This window comes from Gopherus evgoodei, chromosome 6 (genome assembly GCF_007399415.2).
Source record: "Gopherus evgoodei ecotype Sinaloan lineage chromosome 6, rGopEvg1_v1.p, whole genome shotgun sequence".
Taxonomy (NCBI): domain Eukaryota; kingdom Metazoa; phylum Chordata; order Testudines; family Testudinidae; genus Gopherus; species Gopherus evgoodei.
In genome coordinates, this window is record NC_044327.1 from 85,207,534 (window position 1) to 85,233,082 (window position 25,549).

A 25,549-nucleotide genomic window follows, 5' to 3' on the forward strand; every position below is an offset into this window, starting at 1 on the left:
GCATTGTGCTTCATCATCAATAAACGTGACCAAGTTCCTTTGCTGAAAACCAAGTCTGTGAATTTATTGGATAGTTCAATCAAAGTCAGTTGTCTCTGCTCTCTGTGCAGATCTGGGGAAGCATACAGATAGAACACACACGCAGCCAAACAACTAACAACCACCTCATGTGCATTTATTGTTATATAAATTATGAAAAATATCACTGACCCTCCAAACACTCAAAATTATTTGGAACCTATATACACAAATGCAAAATATTTAGTACTTTTTCACAGAAACAAACATTTTCTTATGTGAGGCTGTTGAAGTAAAATATGTACACTTAAAAATGACTATAAAATACAACATATTTCTGGAGTCACTATTTAAGGTGGGTGAACTCCTAGAATCCAGAAGTTAAAGCACTTATTGCACAATCTAGCAGCTACAAATGTTTACACTGAAGTGTGGACCCTGCATTTGTAAAGGATATAGATGAAAGGAGAGTCCTAGAAACTTACTCTCAGAGCTAGAGGGTAAAGGGGAAGCTGCCAGGAAGCTAGTGTGTACTGTTGAAATGAATGTAACAAGAGAAATACTTTTGGTGAGTAAATAACACAGGTGAAGAGGTTCCTCTACATGTCTGTTAGAACTTGCCTCTATTCTCCTTGCTTTAATTTCCTACACTTTGGCTACAATTCTACCTGTCAAGGACTAAATTCCCCATCAAAGATGTAACTGCTGCTCTTTCATTAGCCTGGTTGAATAATACCAGGAATTCCAAACTCTCGTTTAACCCCTATATAAATAAGCTGTTTCTACAAACAACAAAACAAAAACACAAACAACTCCTGCACGATGATGTAAGCCACGTTGATAGCTCCCAAACTGGAGTCTGGGATCCACAGGGCTTATGGTATGTAAAGAGATGGTGGATCACACAGTTCTTCACCTTTGTTTCCAGCCGATTCCAAAATAGCCAAGCTCTTTGTTGCAAAAAAAGGAGTCTGAAGGCCTGAATACAGATGGCAACAAGTTGGAGAAGCTAGCCTAACTGTTTCTAATAGGGGCACTGCTACTCTAGAGGAAAAAATACAGAATCCCCAAAAGAGGACAAGAATCCAGAAGAGCAGCAAATGAGGCAAGCATGGCAGCCTCCCCAGTGGATCAGAAGGCTGTTCTTTCTACAAACATGTAATGTGATGCCTAACGAGGGCAGAGGGAGTCTTGGAGGCACTTGGTCTATGCCTTGCCTACAGTAGGAAAACTGATTTCTAACCACTATTTAGAGATAGATTGTAAATTTAAGTAGTAAGAATTAAATGTTATATTAAAAAATTCTGCACACAGATCCACGAATTTGGGTTAATGAGCAGCAGCAAACAAACCTAGAAAATAGAAATGGACAAAAGGCATATTCCAGTTCTGATTTTACTACAAAAGAAATCCCATAGTTAAGAACCGAACAGCTTTCCAGGAAATTCTGCCACGTGTGCCCGGTAAAGATTCTGGAGAAGAAACTCAATCTGTTCTTCTAAGTGGCAGATACCACCTTAAACTCATCTGAAGCAAAACTTTTTGCTTTAATAATGCTGTTACAAAATGATGCACTTTGTTTAGCTCATACTGCATATGATATTCTGGGATTCCACACAAGTCTAAAACAATGATGAGCTAAACAGAAAAGTTGGAAGGTCAGAATAATTGAAGACCAAAACATCTGATTTTACTTTAGATCTGAAATGAAAGCTTCTGTATCATTGCTTTCAGATTACAGTGACAGGTCATTATTCTTAGCAGTCAGGCAGAAAATTTGCAATCATTCTTGAATTTCTTGCTTAAAACAGCCTGTTACTCTATCTAGTAAAAAAAGAAACATACTTGTCTTGAATATTGAGATAGGTTTTTTGTCGTCTAATTTGTAATATTTCTTATTTACACCATTACTTCACGTTCTTTTCTTGGCAATTGATGTCTCACGTTGTAAAAAGTTTTGGGAGTTGCTTTCTTTATAAACTGCATAGACGCTGAACTTTCATATTTTCAAAAATCTGTTCTGCGTTCAGTGTCAGGTAACAATTTAGCAGCAGTTTCTGAATGTCAGCCATGTTGAAAGCCTGAAAAGTCATCAGTAGCAAGACTAAACTTGAAAGAGCCATAATGAAATTTCAGTAAAAATACTGGGATTTCTCTAAAGAAGTTTATCAGTTCTAATTCCAGAAACATTTTATTAGCAGGTATATCTATAATTAATTACACATTTCTTGTTACGAAAATTTAGTTAGTTATTTATTTGTAAGGGAAATTATACAGAAATACCATCCCCCTCAAAGCTACTTTCTTTGAGCTCTAAACATTAACCTACTCATCAAGGAACGTACTTACTTTTCTATACGTTTTTGGTTTATATGGTTTTCTAAATATAAAATAGCACACTATTTATACCTAAATTCTTAGCTAAGAGGCCAGCGTGTAAACTCCCTGCAGAAATGTCTCACATAAATCATAAAGGACAGGTGGCAGAAACACACAGTACAGCTGTAGGGGAAAAAAATGTATTCCAGTATATTAGTGTTGGTATATAAAGGCAAAATTCTACACTCAGAGCCACATAAGTTTTTGAAACTGACACTTAGCTCTCCCTACACACGTGGGGCACCTAATGACAGCAGTGGGAATTCTGTAACGGAAAGAGCAAAATACTAGAAGAGAGGTTCACTATGGAAATCCAAAGGCAGATTGCACTATGGGCAAATCGTGCTCCACCATCTCTGTAGGCATGAAAGTCTCCTTATTCAGTATAACTTATTGTAGAGTTTGGCTGTACCGGGCTGGTGAAGGACAGGATTGGCAGAGCCAACATAGGGGCCTACCCAGATTTGGACCTTAGCGTCCAAAATATGGGGGTTAGCATGAAAACCTCCAAGCTTAGTCACCAGCTTGGACCTGGTACCTGCTGCCACCACCCAAAAAATTAGAGTGTTTTGGGGCACTCTGGTCCCACTGAAAAACCTTCCCTGGGGACCCCAAGACCCAAATCCCTTGAGTCTCACAACAAAGGGAAATAATCCTTTTTCCCTTCCCCCCTCCAGATGCTCCTGGAGAGATACACAGACACAAGCTCTGTGAAACTACGCAGAGTGATTCCCCCTCTCCGTTCCCAATCCTGGAACAAAAGCACTTTCCTCTTCACCCAGAGGAAATGCCAAATCAGGCTAGCAATCCAACACACACAGATCTCCCCTGATTTCTTCCTCCCACCAATTCCCTGGTGAGTACAGACTTAATTTCCCTGAAGTAAAGAAAAACTCCAACAGGTCTTAAAAGAAAACTTTATATAAAAAAGAAAGAAAAAATACAAATGTTCTCTCTGTATTAAGATGATACAACGCAGGGTCAATTGCTTAAAAGAATATTGAATAAACAGCCTTATTCAAAAAGAATACAAATCAAAGCACTCCAGCACTTATATTCATGCAAATACCAAAGAAAAGAAACCATAGAACTTACTATCTGATCTCTTTGTCCTTACACTTAGAAACAGAAGACTAGAAAATAGAACTACTTCTCCAAAGCTCAGAGGAAACAGGCAGACAGACAAAAGACTCAGACACACACTTCCCTCCACCCAAAGTTGAAAAAATCCGGTTTCCTGATTGGTTTTCTGGTCAGGTGTTTCAGGTGAAAGAGACATTAACCCTTAGCTATCTGTTTATGACAGGGCCATATATGCTTGTACTCCATAGAGTACAGTTCCACAGCAGCTACTTCTACGCTGTTGAAAATGGTAGGAGAAGAGATACAAAGTGGACCAACAGATCCTCTGCTGCACAGTGCGACCAGCAAAATAGGAAATAAAGGTGCTGCCAGGGAAACTGAAGTTTCCATAGTCATTGAGCTTTTGTGTAACCACTTCATAGCCTTCCCCATAATACATCTCAGCTGTGTGTATCTCCTATACTCAGGCTGTGTTCGAGGGATGAGATTTAGGCCTTAGAAACTGAATTATGGAGAGGAATTCACCATCCTAGAGTTCTACTAAGAAGTGTCTGGCTTATAAAACTTCAGCAGACTACTCAACAGGCTGGGGACTGCAGATCATTTGTCCACAGGGAACTAAGATTCAAATCTGGTTGCCCAGCAAGGAACTATGATTGTCTGAATTTCTGGACTGAGATCTCATTCTCTCAAGAAAATGAAATATAGTTGCTGCTGTGATTATCTAATAGCATTTCTCTGTTTGGCACTATCACACAAAAATTTCTCATTCTTTGGTGTGAGACACTCATCTGGTCTTTAATTCAGTTTTATCCTCACTTTAATATAAAATGCCACTAGCAGAACCAATCTGAGACTGAGTGAGAACTGAGGCTATGTAATAGTTTACCTCAAATTCAAGTAAAAATCCCAAAACCTACTTAGTATTACTGCCAACTCTGTCAACTTTTGGGGACAGGAACTGTCTTTTTTTGTGACATACAGTGCTTGTACTGGGACCTCTAGGTGCTACCATAATAAAACTATTAAGTAACAAGATGTTGTGCCTGACAACATGAGTTAAGTCTGCAATTGCAAAAGGCTGTAAAAACAAGCACTAGAGATGCTATACCATCCTAAAAATCACATCCTATTGTGTACAGCAGAGCCATCAAGTAATTAAATTGTACTTTATTTTACTACAAAGTGAAACCTAGCTTAATTAGAAATTAAAACTACTGCTTGTCTTTCTAGCAAAAATAACAGCCTTTGAACTGTGTAGCCGGTAGCTCACAAACCTTATTCACCAGTCTAAAAACCATCCAGCTGTGTGCTGCAACAGCAAGTGGTTGCCAAGTTCTAAAAATTGTTACATAGTCTTCTCTGTCTTGGCTGGAAAATTAAACTATTGCTTGTCTTTTTACAAAGGATAATTGGCTCTGAGCTATCCAACTGTAACTACAAAAGACACCCAAACTTTAACTTGTCACCACAGCCCTCTGATTAGGGCACAGACAACACATTTAAACTGAGGCTCAGCTTCAAGCCTGCTCAGAGAGAAGATTTTCCGGGTCTCATTCCCTTCTTCCAAGTTATTACTCCCTGGCTGTAAGGATTGGAAGGGACCTCAGGTGATTATCTAGTCCCACCCCCTGCTCAAAGCAGGACGAATCCCCAGCTAAATCAATCAGTGAGAGTAGAGGAGGCTCCCACTGGCTACTGCTCTGCTCCTGCTGGTCCTGGTGCAGAAGTGCTCTAAATTGCTGTTCAGGCCTATCTTACATTCTTATACATAACCCACATGTCACACTAATTTTCACAAACACATAATGAAAGTGAGGGAGAGGCTTATGTGATGGCGAAGAAGCAATAATTTATGTTAATAAGATGAACAAGAATGAAAAGTGAGCCAATAGAGAGAAAGCAGGAGCAAATTAAGGGGTAAATTAAATAACAGAGGAAATGGAAGTGAGAGACTGCTCTCGTAGCTTCTAAACTTTAACTCTGGCATCCATTTATCACCCATAAGTACATAAAACTGGTGGCATTATTGATTTTAGGCCATTTTTCATCTACAGGCACCTGCAATACTTTTTTTTTTTTATTGCTACCACCAAATAAAAATCTGACTCTCAGGAATACAAATATAAAAATGGGATAAGAACTTTCAAGGCTTCTGCAGTTAAAGCTGGGTGGTAGTCCTTCAGAGATGGCCAACATCTGCTGAGTCTCTGGCTAGAGAATACAGCCACAGAGTCTGGTCACAGTTTGTCTTGCTATGGCCCAGTCAGCGCTGCAGACTCAACAAGTTAAAGGGGTTGGTACGCCACCTCTTTCCCCTCTGTGGGTCACCAGGAAAACAGTCCTGAAGCTGCATCTAAAGTCTCTAAGACACTGACTTAGTAGTTCCTGATGGTTCCCAGCTGGGTCCTCATTCCATGCAGTCTGAAACAAGACAGTTTCTCCTTTGCACTTCAGGAAACTAATTTTCATAGATGGACAAAACATTCATCTCTCACCCTTGGAAAGAAGGCTTCAGCTCATTGAGGTGCTCAAATATGTCATTAAGACAGACTATTTGTGCTACACGAAGTAAACTACTGTCAGTATGTGGGACAGGGCTGTGAGCGAGGCATTGCTGCTTCAGTGATCATCTCTGAAGTACCTACTGAGAAAGCACTCCTGCTGCCGTAGTAAAAGGGAAAATGCAGCCATTCATCAAAACTTGAATCAAAACTGATTAGAATACTGTGTAAAACTGTCATAACCTTAGTCCCAGATTTGGACCTTAGCGTCCAAAATATGGGGGTTAGCATGAAAACCTCCAAGCTTAGTTACCAGCTTGGACCTGGTACTTGCTGCCACCACCCAAAAAATTAGAGTGTTTTGGGGCACTCTGGTCCCCCTGAAAAGCCTTCCCTGGGGACCCCAAGACCCAAATCCCTTGAGTCTCACAACAAAGGGAAATAATCCTTTTTCCCTTCCCCCCTCCAGGTGCTCCTGGAGAGATACACAGACACAAGCTCTGTGAAACTACACAGAGTGACTCCCCCTCTCCGTTCCCAGTCCTGGAAACAAAAAGGACTTTCCTATTCCCCCAGAGGGAATGCAAAATCAGGCTAGCAAATCCAACGCACACAGATTTCCCCTGATTTCTTCCTCCCACCAATTCCCTGGTGAGTACAGACTCAATTTCCCTGAAGTAAAGAAAAACTCCAACAGGTCTTAAAAGAAAGCTTTATATAAAAAGAAAGAAGAAATACATACAAATGGTCTCTCTGTATTAAGGTGACACAACACAGGGTCGATTGCTTAAAAGAATATTGAATAAACAGCCTTATTCAAAAAGAATACAAATCAAAGCACTCCAGCACTTATATTCATGCAAATACCAAAGAAAAGAAACCATATAACTTACTATCTGATCTCTTTGTCCTTACACTTAGAAACAGAAGATTAGAAAACAGAACTACTTCTCCAAAGCTCAGAGAAAGCAGGCAGACAGCAAACAAAGACCCAGACACAAACTTCCCTCCACCCAGAGTTGAAAAAATCCGGTTTCCTGATTGGTCCTCTGGTCAGGTGTTTCAGGTGAAACAGACATTAACCCTTAGCTATCTGTTTATGACAAAAACTCTTGAAAGATTTATAACTTGGGGGCTGGGGGGGAGAAGAGGAGGAAGTGAACTACTACTGTTGGATTCCCAAAAGACACACACAACTGTAGTTATGTAGCACTCCCAACTACTAAAACAGGACATTCTGTCTTATTGACTGTTGGCGTTATGTTCTAAAGAGGCCTCATTACTAGTTGATAGCTTAGCCTATCTCCATCCTACACAAACGAAGGACAAGCCCACAAGTATGGACTGCCTAGTATGCCTTGAACTGAGAATGTATAATCTAAAACAAACTGCTTGAGAAGAAGCTGGCACATGGTGTTTTTCATTTGTTGAAACAAAATTATTTTTTTTTACCTTACATTTGTTTTGCCATGTTTTTAATAGAAATGTCTGGACAGAAAACAGGGGACAGCTGGTGACTCAATTACTGTTCTAATTTATGCTTCCTTTGATAAGCTGCTAGAGATTTAAAAACCTGTTAAGTGTGATGAAAATGGACTTGTTGATTTTCCAATTAATTATTTTAGGCTTCCCTTGAAGATTTACAGAAATGCTAACATACATTGACTTTTCTAATTTATGCATTAAATATTCATAAGTTTCTCTGTAATTGTCCATATTTATACAGTCCATATTTATATTGTTCCTTTAAATAACTCCCATAATTAAAAACACTTTAAATCAAAGGTCAAACAATAATAAGCTACCCAACTTTATTTCAGACTCTATGAATAACTGACACAGGGAAAAGGGAGAGCTTTCACAGCAGGTCACTTCGCAAAGTCTAATGTAGTGTGTAACATCCAGAGGCTACAATAAATGTACTTTCCATGTTACTGCTTTGCAAGTTTGTTGCTATTTTGTGACCAAAGAGCTGATAGATTTAGCTAGCAGAGAGCATTTGAGAAATGATTTTACAAATAAAGAATAAATTTCACATAAGCAGATGAAGGCAGATTCAGCTTCACGGATTGCTTTATCATGCATGATCACGAACATGAATTAAGTTTCTGAATTGACTTGATATTTCTGTCTGGTACGTTTTGAGAATCTGAGGCCTCATTTAAATGACACACTATCTCTGGCAAGAATTCAGCTCACGTCATATTTCCAACACTACTTGATGGTGTACCAAAGCTGCAGGGCTTTACATTGCAGAAGGAAATAAAAATGGTGAAGTGTGAATGGAAAAAAAAATAGTCCTTCATTCTTCTTTTTAGCCACTTTTCTTCATAGTCATGAAAGATAGATCACTGAAAACCTACATACTGAGTCCTTGCGCTTATCTGCCCCCAAGCATGCGGAAGAGGTAGAGGAGAAACACAAATGTTAACTATCAATACAAAACATTAAATCAACATCCCTTCTTTCTCACACTCTTGCCTTTACTATGGGCTAGTCTACACCGGCAATGCTAAAGCGGCAATGCTTTAACGTGGTTTGTGTGGTCACAGCAGAGCGCACACACTAAAAAAAACCCACCTCCACGACGGGCGTAGCTCCCAGCGCTGGTGCACTGTCTACACTGGCGCTTTATAGCGCCGAAACTTGCTGCGCTCAGGGGGATGTTTTTTCACACCCCTGAGCGAGAAAGTTGTAGCGCTGAAGATTGCCAGTGTAGACAAGCCCTAAGTGACTAAGCAAGGAGCTACTATCATACAACTCTAATGCACAGAAAGTGTTTTGCTAATCTGCATTTCCCCAACATGGTTTGAATGCTCATCAAAGTTCAAGAAACCCGAGTGGGTGATGGTTCCTAGAAAGCTCCTCAGCAGATTAAAGAACACTAATTGTTTCAAAGACTATTTCCAATATTTGGAAAATTCTTTTATTCATTCTCGCTCTCCCTCCGTACCCCCTTCGCAAAAAATTAACAGTTCTAGCTGCAGGCTCAAGTTCACTTTCATTTGACCTTTTCCACATGCACATCTAAAAGAGGCTAACTAATAAAAAACAAAAACAAAAAAATTTAAAGTGGACAGGGGTCTACTTTACAACAGGGGCCACTAACAGGGAGTTCCGAGAGGGAGTTCTCCAGGTGAAGGAGGAGCAAATACAGGACCCTTGGGGTAAGCGGCTGTTTGTAGTGTGTGTTTGTGTTTGAGGGTTACTTGCTGTGTGGTCTGCCCCGGTATGGCCATTCTTATGACACCCCAAATCATCAAAAATTGACCAATACAATAAAATACCCTGTTACTAGAAGCAATTGGAATTCAGCTTCATTCATGATAGCATTTTATAAGTCTTTGCTAAAGGAAACTGTTTTGAAGAATAATCTCTCTGTTAGCCATAACTTTGAAAATCAAGGAGCCCAAAGTGAATCTGACGAATTTACACGTCAGAAAAGAAACCAAGGACTCAAACAGATGCAACTTTGAGAAAATAAGTAATGCTCTTTATTTCTATCATCATTTAACTTTCATTCAGATCCTATGCTTTTAAAATACGCTATGACTCAGGAATTGTGTAATAAAAACTACATTTAAAGATGTTCCTGACAAAACTGATCAATGCAGTAAATGGATTTAATGATAAATCTAAAAGGCACAATTCCATACTTCAATCAAAATGCACAGTAGGATAAACCACTAGAGAAACATCTTGAAAATAAGGCTATCCAACTGTTACATATCAGTTTCTTTCCATGATTTTCATTTTAAACCAGGATGGATAGAAAAAAAAAATCAATAATTTTTATTTAAATCAATTTTTTTTGATAAAATGCTTTGAGGAAAAAATTTATCTAAAACTATTTTTAGATGAGATACATTATAGCTCGAAGATATCTCATCATGGAATAGGGATTATAAATTCTAATTTTATAGCTGGAGACAATATATTTGTGTAATGTTTAAGAAAAGTTTTGTAAATGAGTTCCAACAGTTCATGGATTAGAGACCCAATCTTATGGAGTTCCAGGGGCTTCTGTACAGATTATTTAGGTTAATTTTCTATCTACCCAATGGGACTCAGTACTCAGTCTAGAAGATACCATCAGAGATGCTTAGTTTTGCAATTCTCAAACTGTGGATTTGTGTCTCCTGAGGTTGTTAACAGCAAAAATGTTTTTAAACAAATAATATATAGAGAATAGAAATAACAGACCTCAACTCTATTGTCCCGCTGCAAATTTGTGTACACAGAGTCAATCTCTTACCTCTCTCTAAAAGTGCAAAGTTTCAAAAAGTTCAATGAAGAGAAGATTGTTGGGGGCACAATAAATCCAGACTAGGAAAAGAAGCCTGGAGATGAATGTGAGAAGCAAGAGACATACGCTTGTTTTGTTAAAATATTATATGTTTGCTGTGGAAGAACAAAATCTAGAACACTTAACATCGTTGTTTTAGTTAAATAAAACCATTTAAATATCTGTCTGGTGATGTTCTCCTCCTAATACAGCATGTCAAGAAAATCCTCCAAATATTAATGATTAACTTGTTGAATTGGAGACAGTTCACCTCCCAATGACTTCATAAATATCTTCAATTACTTTTAACCAATCATTCATTTTCTGATATAGCTATAAAATTAATCTGAAAAGTTTTCAAAATAAATCACTGTTTAAAAATGTATAATCTGTACCTTCTAAAACTGAAACCTACGTCTATCTCTGAGTTGTGAAGAATACGTATTAAGGTTTTAACAACCAGCAAGAATGTAGAAAACCATGATTAAACTGAGTCTTCCTGACTAGTGATTTAAATCGTGATTTAAATCACTAATTTGATTGAAATCAAATCCACCCTGTTTTAAACTAATGTAGCAATGGATTTATGGTTAAAATAGTAATGAGAATCTCTTCTACAATGTGTTAAGCAACTAAAATATCATTTTAATTAACCAATCATAACTTTTTCACGTTAATTACACAGCAGTTAGTACAAATTGCCAGATTAAATCCAGCTCAGCTTCATAGCAGCAGAAAACTACAATCTGATGGTTATTTGTGGGTTAGTCCAATACCCTCTCTTTTAAATCCTCCTGAAGATTCATTTCTACTGTGCATACAAGAAACAGGTCAAAAATCAAACTTTTGTAATCACTTCAGTTTTATTTATATTTTGAAAACTCCTAACTAGTGTGTCCATGCATTCACTGTATAGCCATTCCTGATTTTCCTCTCATTCCCCTTCTCATTGTTCCCACTTGTGTTATGTCTAAATTGAACTGTTAATCCTTCAGGACAGGTACTTTGTCTTTTTATCTGTACTATGAGATGTCTAGCAAATCTCTGGACATTGTAGTACAATAGTATTGTAAAATACAGTAATATTAATAAGCTAATCAAAATGTGTTACTCACCTTCATCTACTTCCCAGTAAACAAGTGACTGCATCAAATACCACCACCATATTTAACATCCTTGCTGCAACCTCAGCAAACAAAGGATTGAACTGACATGGAAATTTAATTATCCTTCCAAATAACAGTTGAGAAACTGGCACTACTGTTGTCATTTCACACCTGTTCAGAAGAAAACTTCAGCTTCCAAGGGCTCCCTCCAATACTTTTTATAGGCACTACATTTACACTTCCTTAAAGTTAAAGAGCTCTATTCCGCATTCCTTGCGCACACAAGCTACCCACTAATGTCAAGGTTGCTACTGAAACCAAGCCCAGTTCAATGGTGAAAAACATAGCAGCTGGTGACTATAAGGAATCCAAGACCTCACTGGTAATTAATATAGATTGTGATCCTACAGTAAGTGCAAGTTTAGTGAACAGCCAAGCACAGTAAGTGAGGAGCATTTATTTCCCAACTCTGGAAACCTAGATTGGAGTCAAAACAGAATAAAGTCTGATGATCTTAGCCAACTGCAGTCTCCGTCTATCTGAACACAAAAACACCACATTGTTTGGTATAGTTGGCAATTTGTATTCTGCCTGGCTCAAACCAAGCTATTTGTCATAAGAATTAAATCCACTCACAATTTAATTTAAAATCAATAGCTCTCTCTCTCGCTCCCCCTCCTCCTCTCCCTCCACACACACACACACACACACACACACACCCCATATATATTCATTCATTCCAAATGATATTTTAACAATTAAATGATAATTGCATTTCAATATACAGTTACAAATTCTTTCTGTAATTAGGCAAGCTCAAAGCACCAGCATTCACTCTGATGCCAGCTGTAGCCTCAGGATTGATTCTGGCTATGTCTGAAATCTGTTGGGCCACATTTAATTCCATAACCAGATTAGACCGCTCAAAATTTAAAATGCAGCGTGTACACTATTTTTCAGTCCTTTACAGCTCAGGCCTGAAGTCTCACTGTCCACATGTTAACTCTAGAACTTTGCACCAGTAACACGATGCCAAAATTTTACCAAGGAGTAGTTGCCTCAAAAATTTTCTGCACCTGTGAGCAACACATGACCTTATACTGGTAGTCAGAGAATGTGTCCCTTATAGCTCAAGATGTACAGGGCTCCACTAACTGCTAGCAATCTCTCCAAGCTGGTATGAGGGACTCAGTGTGGGAGAGAACAAGGCCCCTTGATGGAAGGGGAGGGGGTTTTGGCCACAGGATAGAACCCCATACCCCTCTAAGTATCAGCTCTTCAAACTCAATGCTAGGCTCAGGCAGGCAGTCACAGGGGGAAGCTGACTGCTTTACACCTATTTGGTGCATGAGCAGATGGTCTATAATGTTTTCAGGTTGCACTGCCATGTCTGTTGCCACTCCAAACACAACTGTTTCCTCCCTACTACAAACATCACTGTGCACAAGTCTCAATTTTTGGTGATTCTTTGGGACACCCCTTAAGCTTAACTGACTTACTGTACATTAAAGAACTGAGTGTGGGGAAGCAGGGGTTTCTTCAGATTCACCAGCCTTCTGAAGAAGTGGAACCCAGCTATATGTTCTTATTAACATTGATTTACATCTTCCAGGCTCTCTCTGCAAGTCAAGGAGCTAGTAGCTCAGGTTTGTTTGTTTGTTTTACATGAAAGCTAAGATTTTCCTTCATGGAACCTAAAGGCCATCGCTAACAAGAAACTTACTAAATTTCACTGAAGCCCATCAGAATATTCCTTACAGTATACCACAAAGTTAAAAAAACTGTGATATTACCCTGTATATACACATAGGTGCAAATACCAATCTTACTCATGTCTTTAAAAACAAACCAACTATTCTTTCATTTGGGGAATGAGGAAAAATAATTAAGTTGTATATGCATGTTTTACAAAGTGTCTTAACTTCTTCAGTTTTGTAAATAATTCCATTTGGTATCTATCCAAACTGTTCTGACCTTCCCAGAAAATTACAACAGCTTAACAGATCAATTTGCACTGCAAATCTGTGTTTTAGGTATTTACACAATTGATTAAATTCTTCTGTTACTCTTAAATTAAAAGCTTCATTTCTATCAGCTTCCTCTTAACCCATATTCTTTTTTCCCTTCTTAGACACAACTTGAGTTTATTTTAAAATTAACAATTCAACATACACCAATTTGCTCTTTATGGTGTTTTCTTGCTCTGCCCCAAGGCTTAGCAAGAGGGTGTTTAGCAGCAAGTGAATCACAAGGCTCAGGAGAAGCAGGATCTGGCATGTGAACCCTAGTACCTTGCAAATGTGGGCTGAGGGGATTCCCTATTCACTTCTCAAAACTCTGCATGGAACCAAAGCATTGGGAGCCTGGAGAGGGGCAAATGGAGTCCCCTTCACTCCCCCAAAACCCCTGCAGAAGGTCAAGGTGCACTAGGAACCTAAGCTGGAGACTGGGAGTCTGCTTCTTTCCCCAAGTTTAACAGTACCAAGAAGCATGTGGCAGCAGAGCAGAGGCGCAAGAATGCGGGGAGATACAGCTAGACCACTAAAGAGAGAATGTAGCCACAGCACCATGAACAGCGAGATGGGCTAGCTTCCCCAAGTATGTGCCTAGGGTCTTGGACAGGTACATACTCAGGCAGTTAGCCCCTTCCGCCGCTGGTGCTGCCTTGGCTACACGCTGTTGTAAGTGCACTAGTTCAATCAGAAGCAGTGTGGGTATGTTTCCTCAAGCTATTAATTACACCTCTAGCTCCAAGTGCAGACATTTAGGCTCATGCAAACTTCCCTACTGAAAGGTTCTTAAATACAATATGGAGTCAGCAAGATTTTTAAGGCCTAGCTTGACAAAGCCCTGGCTGTGATGATTGAGTTGGGGATGGGTCCTGGTTTGAGCAGGGGGTTGGACTAGATGACCTCCTGAGGTCCCTTCCAACCCTGATATTCTATGATTCTATGATTCCCATCACTTTAGAAAAAATCAGGTCCTTTTTTTAGGTGCCTAAATCTGGATTTAGAAGCCTAACTTCTGGCCTTTTTATTCTTTAATAATATTTTGACCATTAGTCTTAGCCAGTTTTACTATTCCTATCTCAAAAAATGGCCTATTGCTGTATATTAAATCTTCTCATGACTATGAGCCTCCTTCAGCAAAATGTAATAAAGTGATACTTTCTCTCTGAATAAAAGTCAATTGTGGACCTACGTATTTTTACAAATGACAGTGTCAATATAACAATTCAATTATTCCCCCAATTTATATAAACAAATTTAACAAATCATTTAATCCATCAACAATAATGTAGAAGAATTCTTGCAATTCCAAATCAGAATCACCTCACGCTACTATTCTCAAAAAGGAGGAGGGTCAACAAAAGTGGCAGGTAATCTTCAGCTAACATCAGACAAGTTCAGAAGACATATAAAATGCATTTACAGCAAACAAAACAAACATCCCAGAAATGCCAGAGCGCTTGTTTAGTGCACAAGCTGAAGAACCCTGTCTTATGTACGGTGTTTGCACTGGCTTATCAGCAAAGCAAACTTCATTAGTAAGCATTCACTTTATAGACTTATAATGACATGACAGGCACAATGGAAATTCAGTTACAGGGGTTACATCATGTAACCATGCCACTGAGATTTTTCTTTAATCCTAAAGCAGTGTCATCTCTTTGACGTTCAAACATTTCTAATATAAAACAAACTCAAGACTCCGAATTACTACTACTACTGAAGTCAGTATTTATTTCTAGTCACCATCCGCTCACATAAAGGACCTCAATTTTATTCTTTATGATTACAAAGGGAAAATTACTTACTAGTTATTCCCTTTTTCCCATTCTGATAGCTGATGGAGGAACAGAAAGCATTATGGCGCCACCTACTGGAAGCAAGGAGGCAAAAAAATTCCTAAATCCCACCCTCAAGTACTGTACATAAACCTCAACCTAAACATCCTACCTTGGATTAGAGAAACTTCTAGAGCTACAGGAAACAATACACAAGCCAGGAAAAATAGTACCAAACAAGCAAGACCACATTAGCTAGAAGGGAGCAGGGGATGTAAGATGGGAGAAGAGCAGATTACAGCAAAGAACTACTGGTAAAATATCTTCCTTTGTTGCATCTCTCTCACTTTTCTCCCCTTTGACAATGGATTAACGGACAGACAGCAGGTGTAGCAAGCAGTAACACTAGGAGATATATTAACCTTCTTGTACTGCTAGCAGTCTTTAGACAGCAAAAGGAGATAATCTGAGAAGCAGAGAGGTTAACTGATACATGTAAAGCAGCAGAGACATGCCCATATTGCCATCTTGTATACCTTGGAAATCAATGCTTCAATGCACACTGTCCATGAAGCAGAGCCTTCTCCAGCCAAATATCATCTCTCAAACTCAGAACAAGACATCCTGGTGATCTTGATCACAGACTACAAGAACATGGCCTTCAACGCTTCTAGCAATAATGATTTTGGATGCTACATCACCAGAAAGATAAAACTGAGTAGAAGTTTAACATCCAACAAGTGCAGCTCATCACATAGTGGGAGGAATACCCAGGTTTGGACTGAAAGAACAAATTCCAGACAAAGCTGAAAACCTACCTTTCTAGCAAGAACTAAAGGTATGTAAGAGAATATGATACTTAAAGTCACTCACTGTCACTGCAATAAGAAAGGCCATCGAAATCTGCCCTAAGCATGGAAAAAAGGTTGTGTCAGAATCTGCAAGAGGAAGTACAGTTCCACTGAGGGACTCTCAGATCTGTCATTGGTCTTTCAGACCCTTCTTGAACACTGGCAGAAGGAAATTCAGAGCCCCTTGGATGTGCTGCAATAGGGAGGCTACAAAAACAAAACCTAAGAGGTGAGTGCTATGGCAGAAAGGCCACTGACCACACTGCAGAGATCCCTCTGCTGTGAGAGGGACAGTGCAACACAAAGCACTTGAGAGAAATGGGAAGGGACAAATGAGCCCCACAAGAAAATAAAAATTCCACTGAACCTATGATTGCCTTGGCTCCCTAACCAATGCAGAAAAATTGAGGAAAAAGGTGCCACTGAAGAGTGGCAGGGAAAATTAACCTTGCCCAGTGACATGGAAATAGAAGTGTTGGCTTCTGCACTCCCAGCGTGGAGAGGAAGGTAGAGACTGCGGAGCTAGGAAAGGACTTAGAAATGGGTTCCTAGCTGTTGAGTGCTTAAGAGATTTTATACAAGCAGCCAGAGCCTTGGTTTTAACATCTCAAGAAGGAGCAGAGGCAAGAGAAATATTTGCTAAAACAGGACTTACTAGCAGAGAGATCAACTGAGACACCTCAGATCTCCAGAACAATGTGGAGGAAGCAAAGCTGGACTGACTATGGAGCAGAGCTGCAAGTCCAGGTCTAGTTTAATTATATTTTCTCTGTTTATTCAAAGTTAAAACCTGTTTTCTAAGCAGGTTTTGACTTTTTTTTTTTTAAAAAGTGAAAGGATGTGATTTCACAGACAAGTATTTTTTAAAGATTTAACCTTTACTGGCATTAAACATGCCATCACTTGCTGCCACTACTAGTTCATGTTGACATAAGTCATCATCAAAGTTCTCCCAGACTATATTGGACACTCTCAGAAGTCACAGATCTACTGTAGTAAACACCAGCTTATCAGTTACACCTTGGGATCACCGCAAAATGCTGAGGAAAAAAAGAGAAGTTTGTAAACAAAACATCTAAATTGTTTGAACAACAGCACAAATCTGTTTTCTCCTGCCAATCGCTAGTGCAGGCATGTATAGATCACTAAGGATGAGAAGTGTGCTACCCCAAACTTGCCAACTGAAAGATTTTTTTTTTTAAATCAACATACTACCCTTATGCAATGTCTCCAGCTCCTTCCTTAAATTTCCTTTGCTCATGCCAACTTATACCAGCTGGTTGAGAGACAGTGTTTGTCATCTACTCCCACAACAGCACTGGGCACCAGATATTTGTCTCCACTTATCAAGAATAAATTAAAATATATCTTCCATTTCTTAAACAAAGTACTTATGCAATCACATATTTAACAGCGCTGATATTCAATCAATCAATCAGTGCTCCTATTCATGCAACCTCAAGACCTTTAGAGTCACATGGTCGGTACACAAACCAATACCTTATTTTTAGTAGCAACTAGAGACCCCAAGCAGAACCCTATTGTACTACAAATATGAAATAAAAAGCTAGCACAGTAACACCTCACTTAAAGTCGTCCTGGTTAATGCTGTTTCCTTGCTGATCAGTTAGGGAAAATGCTTGTTTAAAGTTGTGTAATGCTCCCTTCTAACGTTGTTTGGCAGCCGCCTGCTTTGTCTACTGCTTGCAGGAAGAGCAGCCAGTTGCAGCTTGCTGGTGGGGGCTTGGAACCCAGGTGGACCGGCAGCCCGGCATCAGCTCCCCACTTCCCTAAGTTCCCTATGCAGCAGCTGCCTGCAGTTCAGCTGTCCCTTCCCCCCGCCCCGCCATGTGCTGCTCCTGCCCTCTGCCTTGGAGCTGCTCTCCGATACTTCTGCTTGCTAGGTGGAGGGGGGCTAATGTCAGGGTGTCCTCCTCCCCCTTGCCCCTGCACCCCGCTTACCCTATCTTCCACAGAGCATGGGGGACACACCAGGGCTCAGGACGGAGTGAGCTTGCAGCAGCTGTGGTCTCAGCAAGCTGACCTAATTAACACAGCAGTGTATTTAAAGGGGAAATGCACATCTCTCCCTCCATTCCTGTTGCCTTGTAGAGTGAGAGAGTTAACCTTTGCTAGTTCATCATCATTTAGCAGTAAGGGAAATATCCCACCCTCTGACTTCTCCACCTCAACCATCATCACTGTGTACCAGTATTAAATTGTTTGTTTAAAACTTATAGCATGTGCATGTGTGTATATATAGTTCAAAAGACAAAATTTTAAAAACAAAAACTTAAACAAATATAGTATTTTGTCTGGTGAAAAAAATTTTCCCTGGAACCTAACCTCCCTCATTTACATTCATTCTTATGGGGAAATTGGATTCGCTTAACATCGTTTTGCTTAAAATTGTATTTTTCAGGAAGATAACTACAATGTTAAGTGCGGAGTTAATATTCTACCCCAATGAGTTTACAACCTTGGTGTTTGGTAAGACACAAAAGGTGGGAGAAAAACAGATGGAAGGGTAGGATACTGGTCAAACATGCATATTTTGTACCATAAGCAGTACTCACTGACCACCCCCTACTCATCACCATTACAAAGGGTTTAACAGCATCAGGATAGAACAATCTGAAAGAGAGATTTGGGAGAAGATAAGGTAATTGCTTTACTGATTTTTTTCTGCAATTTTTTCCCATGCTTCAGAGACAGCACATGCAGAATAATGAAGATGTCTGAGAGACTGCCATTGGTGGGTGGGAAGAGCTAAGAAGGTTGTTGAGGTAAAGAGGGCATTTAGTGCTAGAATGAGTTATGGGCAGCTAGATAAGGAGGGACTAAACTGTAACACATCTTAACAAATAAAGATGGCAAGCTTGTGTTTGATGCAATGGAGGAGCAGCTAACATAAGGTGATTTGGTCAGAACTATAAGCCATAAAGATCTTAGCAGCTGCATTTTGAATGAATATGAGGGGATCATCATCACAGTAGTCCAGGCCAGAGAAGATAATGATGCAATCATCAACACGACAACAGCCTCAATAATAGTTTGGGGGATGTGACCAGAGAAAAGGCCTCACAGCCAATATGGGTATAGAAAGAAGGCTGAATCAAAGATGACTCCCAGATTACAGACTCAAATAGCTGAGAGAATGGTGGTGGTGTCCACAATGATGGAAAAAGAGTGGAAATCCCAGGACTCTGAGGCAAAGATCAGGAACTTTGCTTTGACTATGCTAAATTTAAGTTCATAGCTGGATATCCACGAGGTGATGTCAAAGAAACAGGCCAAGATATGGTTTTGAGCAAAATTAGACAGCTTGAAGTGGAGAAGTAGACTTGTGAGTCATCATATTAAGATGGCTGTTATCCTCTCACACGGCTTTAACTCATTACCCTGTGATAACACATAGGAGGAAAGAAATGGCCCAAGGACGAAGCCCTTTGGAATCCCTATCAAGAGTTAGGGATACCCCTCTTAATGAAACACTGAAGGTACAATTAAAGGAGAATTAGGAGAGGAGGGAATTATTAAACTCAAGGAAGGACAAGATTTCAAGAGAAGCCAGCAACAAAAAAGCTAAGGAGGATGTGTACTGACCCTTAGATTTGGCCAAGAAGAGCTCACAGATTGTTCAATACATAAAACAATCCACATTCTGCAAGAAGGATTTCTGGTACAGAAAATTATTTTCTCTGGTCTACTGGATCAGAGAAATGAGTCACAGGTCTCTCTGCTCCATCTGAGCCAATTCAGTACTTGTCAGCAGGGACCACACTCTCATCTGCCCAATTGGAGCAGCAAGCTTCTGTTAAAATGGTTCTTTCTGAAAACATTTGTTTGTTTGTTTCTTTGAAGAAATGTTTTGCTTAAGTGTTTACCTGATAAAATATAAAAAAAAGCTGGAAAAAAATGAAGCCATATTAAATAAATTTTTATGTGGATTTCTATACCTTTGCTTCAAAGAGTTTTTGAGAAATACTAAGGGACATAGTTTACCAAGAAAAAACATTAACTGGGAAAGAAAATCTGAGTAGCTAGCTCAAGTGCTGCACCCAATAATTTAGCTGTAAACAGATAACCAGTTTCATTGAATTGTGGTAACTCTTATGAAGACACAAGGGTGAAAACCTGGCTGCACTGAAGTTAATGGCAAAACTTCTATTGATTTCCATAGGACCAGCATTTCACCCTAATATTCAGAAGATGACACCTTAGCTATTTTCCTGCTGTCACATCCCCATATTAGAACAAAAAAGTTAACTACAATAAACATACATGCTGAGCAACCAAATAATTTTATTTCTGTAGAACTCATCTTTCTTCACCATGTCCACTCACTGTTTGTTACTGCCACTGTTTTGTCATGCCTAAATTTACACTTGAAGCTCCTTGGGGCTGGGACCATGTCTTCCTGTTTATTCTGCAGAGTATATAGCACTCCATCACTAGTACACAGCATTCACAAGAATAGTTTACTTATCAAGCACATTCTCTTTAAGATCACCCAGGAGACAAATGTAAAGGAACACTGTTAGGTTATATACTGTATTTTATTTAAAAATTATTTTCCTTACTTGTATTATAGACAGTGCAGGTAGCAACTCTTATAGTTAAGGTTGCCCAACTCTTCTCATTATAAAACTGTTTTCAGTTGTTTATAGCTTTTGACAAACTTTAACCATTTAGGATAAAATTTTCCATGCCAGATGTGCACCTCAAGAGATATTTTTCTATTTTTTTTTTGTTTTTTTTAATTTCAGCATAGATTGTTATGCCATTTCTGAGGGCACCAACTTTTTTTGCTCATGTTAATGAAGAGTTGTAATTTTTTGTAACTTTTTTTTTTTTTAAAGAAGTTCTAGTGCCTCTGTGTTTTGGAGTAGGGACTTGAAATTTAGCAGGGACATCACCCTAGTGTCTAAGATTATGCCTTTTGCTGTTCCTGTGGAAAAATGTCAAGTTATGAGACCTCTTAAAAAATGTTAATTTGCACATTATCAGCAGAAGTTTCTTAGCTTGCCATCTAACTCTCCGAAGATTTCCGCCGCATTAAGCATGCTGTTGCCCCTCAGAGTCTGATCAGACTGCACTGTATCATAACATGTAAGTATAGTGGAGCTGAATTAAGATTGCATGCCATTTCTTAACTTTTGAGTGCTTCACTTTATAATCTTAATTAACATGCTTTTAATGTAGATTTTTAATGTAATTATTAATAATGCCTTAGAGTAAAACAAAGAATTTTTAAAATTTAATATACCGTATATACTCGATCATAAGCCGGTTCGTTTATAAGCCAACTCCCCCAAGATGGATAAGTAAAAATGGAAAATTTTTATGACCCATTCATAATCCGACCCTATAATTCAGAGGTCAGCAAACTCTGGCTCCGGGGCCATCAGGATAAGCCGCTGACGGGCAGAGATGGTTTGTTTACCTTGAGCGTCCACAGGCACAGAGGTAAACCTAAGTAAACAAAGTGTCCCGGAGCGCCAGCATCTTACCCTAATGGGCCAGAACATCAATTGGTGGGGAAATTTTTTTTGGGTGGGGAGGGTTGGAGGGGCAAAGAATCTGAGGGTTGGGGGAGTAACCCTTGTGACTACCCCCCACATGACTCCACCCCTAGCCTGGGACCCCCCCCACTCTCCCCATCCCATCCCTTCCTACCTTATCTAGGGAGGGCCAGGGAGGATGTCTCTGGCCTGGCTGGAGCTGCTCCAGCAGGCTGAGCAGCACAGCCGCAGCCTGCTCTGGTGAGCCAGACCGGGCAGCCCGGCTGCAGCATGTTCCAGCGGGCTCGGCCCGGCTGCAGCATGTTCCTGTTATGTAAATCTAACATCCATAAATCCTACCCTCTAAGAGATGTAAAGAGCTGAAGCCTTTATTTCAGTCTAAGACTTCAAAGAGCTGCTACGCTTCTCCTATGTCCTGCCCGCAATTTGGAGGTGGATTTCATCTTCCAGCTCCCATAGAGTTCTACAAACAAAGTCTGTTTATTTTGGCTTTGTGCAGGAATGGGGCATGTGAATTTCATCCTTTCTGCACTGTATTTCTGACAGAAGCCATTTCTTGGCTGAATATCATAGATTTTACACAATTTTTAAAAGAGCCAGTGATATTGTTCTGCCTACAACCTTGTCCATTATGTGCAGTATCTTTTTCCATAGTAGTATACGTGGGCAGCAGGACGCATTCAATCTCAACTGTGTATTTGACAAAGTCTCTGATTAAACAATCAAGTGCAAGTCCAGCATATTCAAGAAAAATGTAAGCACTGAATTACATGTGGTTTGGCCAGAAAATGCAACTGGAGGTTTTTTTTATTGTAAAATACATTTAAAGCTGCCTCCCACCACATTTTCTAATTAGCTAACTCTGGCATTGAACATGCCAATTGCAAGTTTGTAATACAAGACTCCAAAATCAGATGTGTAGTCACAGTGCTAGAGTAATGTTTCTCTACAGTGGTGATGCCTTTGAAGGAAATCCTGTGTGTTAATGGTAATGTGTTGGAATATCTGCAACTCCACCCATGCTGAAGAGCTATATTATACCTTTTGTCGGCATGGGCAATGAATAGGCAATCACCTTTTTTTTTTTTTTTAAATTAAAAAAAACTAAAACTGCAGACAAATTTGACTCAGTCAACAGGGCCAATATCTTTTCTAGAAAATAAATTTATATACTAGATCATTTTTTTTGCGACATAAATGTTTCCAAGCAGGAGGGAAAACAGAATTTTGTCCAATTTGTATCTGACTAGTACAAAGCACTATCAGAAGTCTCTCATATCTCTAACCAAATAATAATCAGATGCCCTTTGTAACTGTGGTAAATATAATTGGAAATGCTGGCTGCTTTAACACACAACAAGGATGAAATTTTTGCAGATAACATGAAGTATCACTTTCTCTTAGACAACTGAGACAACTCCTAAAGAGAGACAAAACTGTCCATTTTAGCTGCCTGGTAAATAACGTTTAGGACATCTTTTTTGCCATATTATGCATGTAAGTAAGATCCCAATATAACTTCTGAAATAAAAGTATAACAAAATTAAAATCCGAACACTTCAAATCTAATGTTGAAACATCTGGAAAAAACCTGAAGATCAGCAAAATGTAGAGTCTCCTCCTTAATTCTGAGGAATTCTCCTGAGCTTGCATCTTACCTCAACAATTGTGTCACCACCCAGTCAACTTAGGAATTTGCTATCTAACATATGAAAAAAAAGCTTAAAACATTACTAACAAAACTAGCAGCTGCATTATTTTAAACCAAAAGGCATTTTCTATAGAACAGGAAATCCATCTTTTTACAAACTGGCACAGTGTAAATTCCTAAAAACTCTCAATAAACCCTTTTGAAGAGAGATCTATCAATCAGGATATTGTTTTCAAGAAATAAATATATATATACATACACACGCAACTGTTTTTTCCTGTTTGTCAAAGCATCTGCTAATCTATTTTTCCATTTGGACAAAGAACAAGTCGTCTTGTTCCCAGCTGCCAGCAATTCAAACCTCTACAAGTTGCCTAATTTGTTCAAATATTAATATACATCTCTTTCTCATAATTAGGCATCTGTCATAGAATTCTTGTCTTGTGTGGAAATGCAGATTGCACACAACCAATAAATGTTTAAATCTAAAAAAGCAGACACATTTCAAATTCATATATTCCTGTTCCTCTAATTTCTATATAAATACAGGAAAGCTGCTGCTATAAACCAATCAATTGAAAAGCGTGGCAGTCCTGCAGGATGAAGTTCAGGAACCCATGGAACCTGCCATGTTCCAGCATCATCTTTGACTCCCTCTGTAAAAGGGGAAAATCTCTATGGCTTCTTTAAAAGTTAAGAAAACAGTTCCTTGAACATTTGTATACTTTTTTTAAACCATTAAAAAAACAAACACTACATTCTCAGGAAAAAAAAATGGCAACTATAAGGAGTGTCAGCAGGACTTTGCAAACTCACAAGCCACATTTAGAAAGATGACATGCTCTGGTCCTATGGTCCCATGGCTATATTATCCAGCTACAGCTTTACAGTGTATTTTTATCCCAGACTGAATACCACAATAAATTTTCCACTGAAAAAGAGCCTCCAGCCTTCTTTTGAAGCATCTGTCATTAAAAATCTAAGGAAATGTTGAAATGTAAATGATGGAATGGCCAAAATACTTCTGACCCACCAGTTTTAAGAGAGTCTAATAGGAAGTACAAAAACTTCACAACAGGTATTTAATTCTCCATGTCTAATTAACAAAGAGTGCTGGGGGGGGGGGGGGAGCCTCAAATCATTCAGAGAATTTAAAGGTATAAGATACACATGTAGCTCAACATCACATTCAGATACCACAGTGATGGGCACAATAGAATTACTTATATTAGATAGATAGATCATGTCAGTTAAGGGGATATTTATGCAAACAGTGAACTGTGAAGTTTCAAAGAAGGTCTTACTTTAGAAAACTATGTATCATTGCTGGCTTCCAGATCCAGAGTTGATATATAATGTAACAACATACCTTACAGAGGTTATGCTGCCGATGAGCCTCTCAGATTGAGCTGACAAGTCTGATGGAAGCAGTAGTTCAACTGGTTGCAGGCGCAAGACTCGACTCTCTAATTCTAAGCGAGACGCAGAGTCCTGAAAACTGTCAAAAACTACTTCCCCTGTTGTGGGTTGGACTGCCTGTCAGATACAAAAATATATAAACAAAGTGTTCACCCTGTCATTAACAAACATCGTATTTTGCTACGGCAGCAGAAGCCAAACTGAGTCCCTTTTGCTTGCTTCTGAGCGTGCACAACAATTTTTGAGTATCTGCCAGCAGGCACATATAAAGCTCAGAGACAAGTTTTGGTTAGTCAACCATTTAGGTTTTAACAAATTAGCAAGGAAATTTCGCACACACTTAATGGTGTGCTACACAAAAACGATGACTCCACCAGTCCCACAATTTCTTGGAGACATTGGAAAATTAAAAATAAGTACATATTTCAAATGTAGAGAACATAGATCCTATCCTAACAATTTTGAAAGCCCAAATGCTAGACTAAACAGGATGATAATGATGTCTTAAAATATGTTAAGTTTTAATAGCATTGGTTCATTTTATGTCATTGCCACTAATAAGGGGCAATGCAAATCCACCTAATTGAAAACCTATGGAATTTAACAGGATTCTCCCTAAAAATAAGATGTCTTTCTAAAATGTGCTTTTACAACTGAGGAGGGACAAGGTGGTTGAAGTAATATCTTTTATCGGTCCAACTTCTGTTGGGGAGAGAAACAAGCTTTTGAGCGAATCTCTCTCTAATATCTTCAGACTGACACGGTATGCCACCACTTATAACAGGGACAGATAAACAGTGGGGTGGTCAGATATCACAATGACAAGTACAATAAAAAGAACATGTAAATAAAATGAATGAATGAATGAACCATCAGTAGAGAGAGAATCAGTTCTCATTTAAGTCATTATTTTCCCAGTTATATAGTTCTCATTTCAGAAT

General features: G+C 39.0%; 1 protein-coding gene across 2 annotated transcripts in view; it reads right to left on the reverse strand.

Annotated features, from left to right (window-relative positions):
• The window catches only part of MSH3 (mutS homolog 3), a 186,983-nt gene that overhangs the window by 131,452 nt on the left and 29,982 nt on the right, over nucleotides 1–25,549 (reverse strand). For both annotated transcript variants that reach the window (XM_030566366.1, XM_030566365.1), the window contains exon 8: nucleotides 24,559–24,725. In XM_030566366.1, coding sequence (XP_030422226.1) covers nucleotides 24,559–24,725 — 167 coding nt within the window. The remainder of the gene's footprint in view (nucleotides 1–24,558; nucleotides 24,726–25,549) is intronic.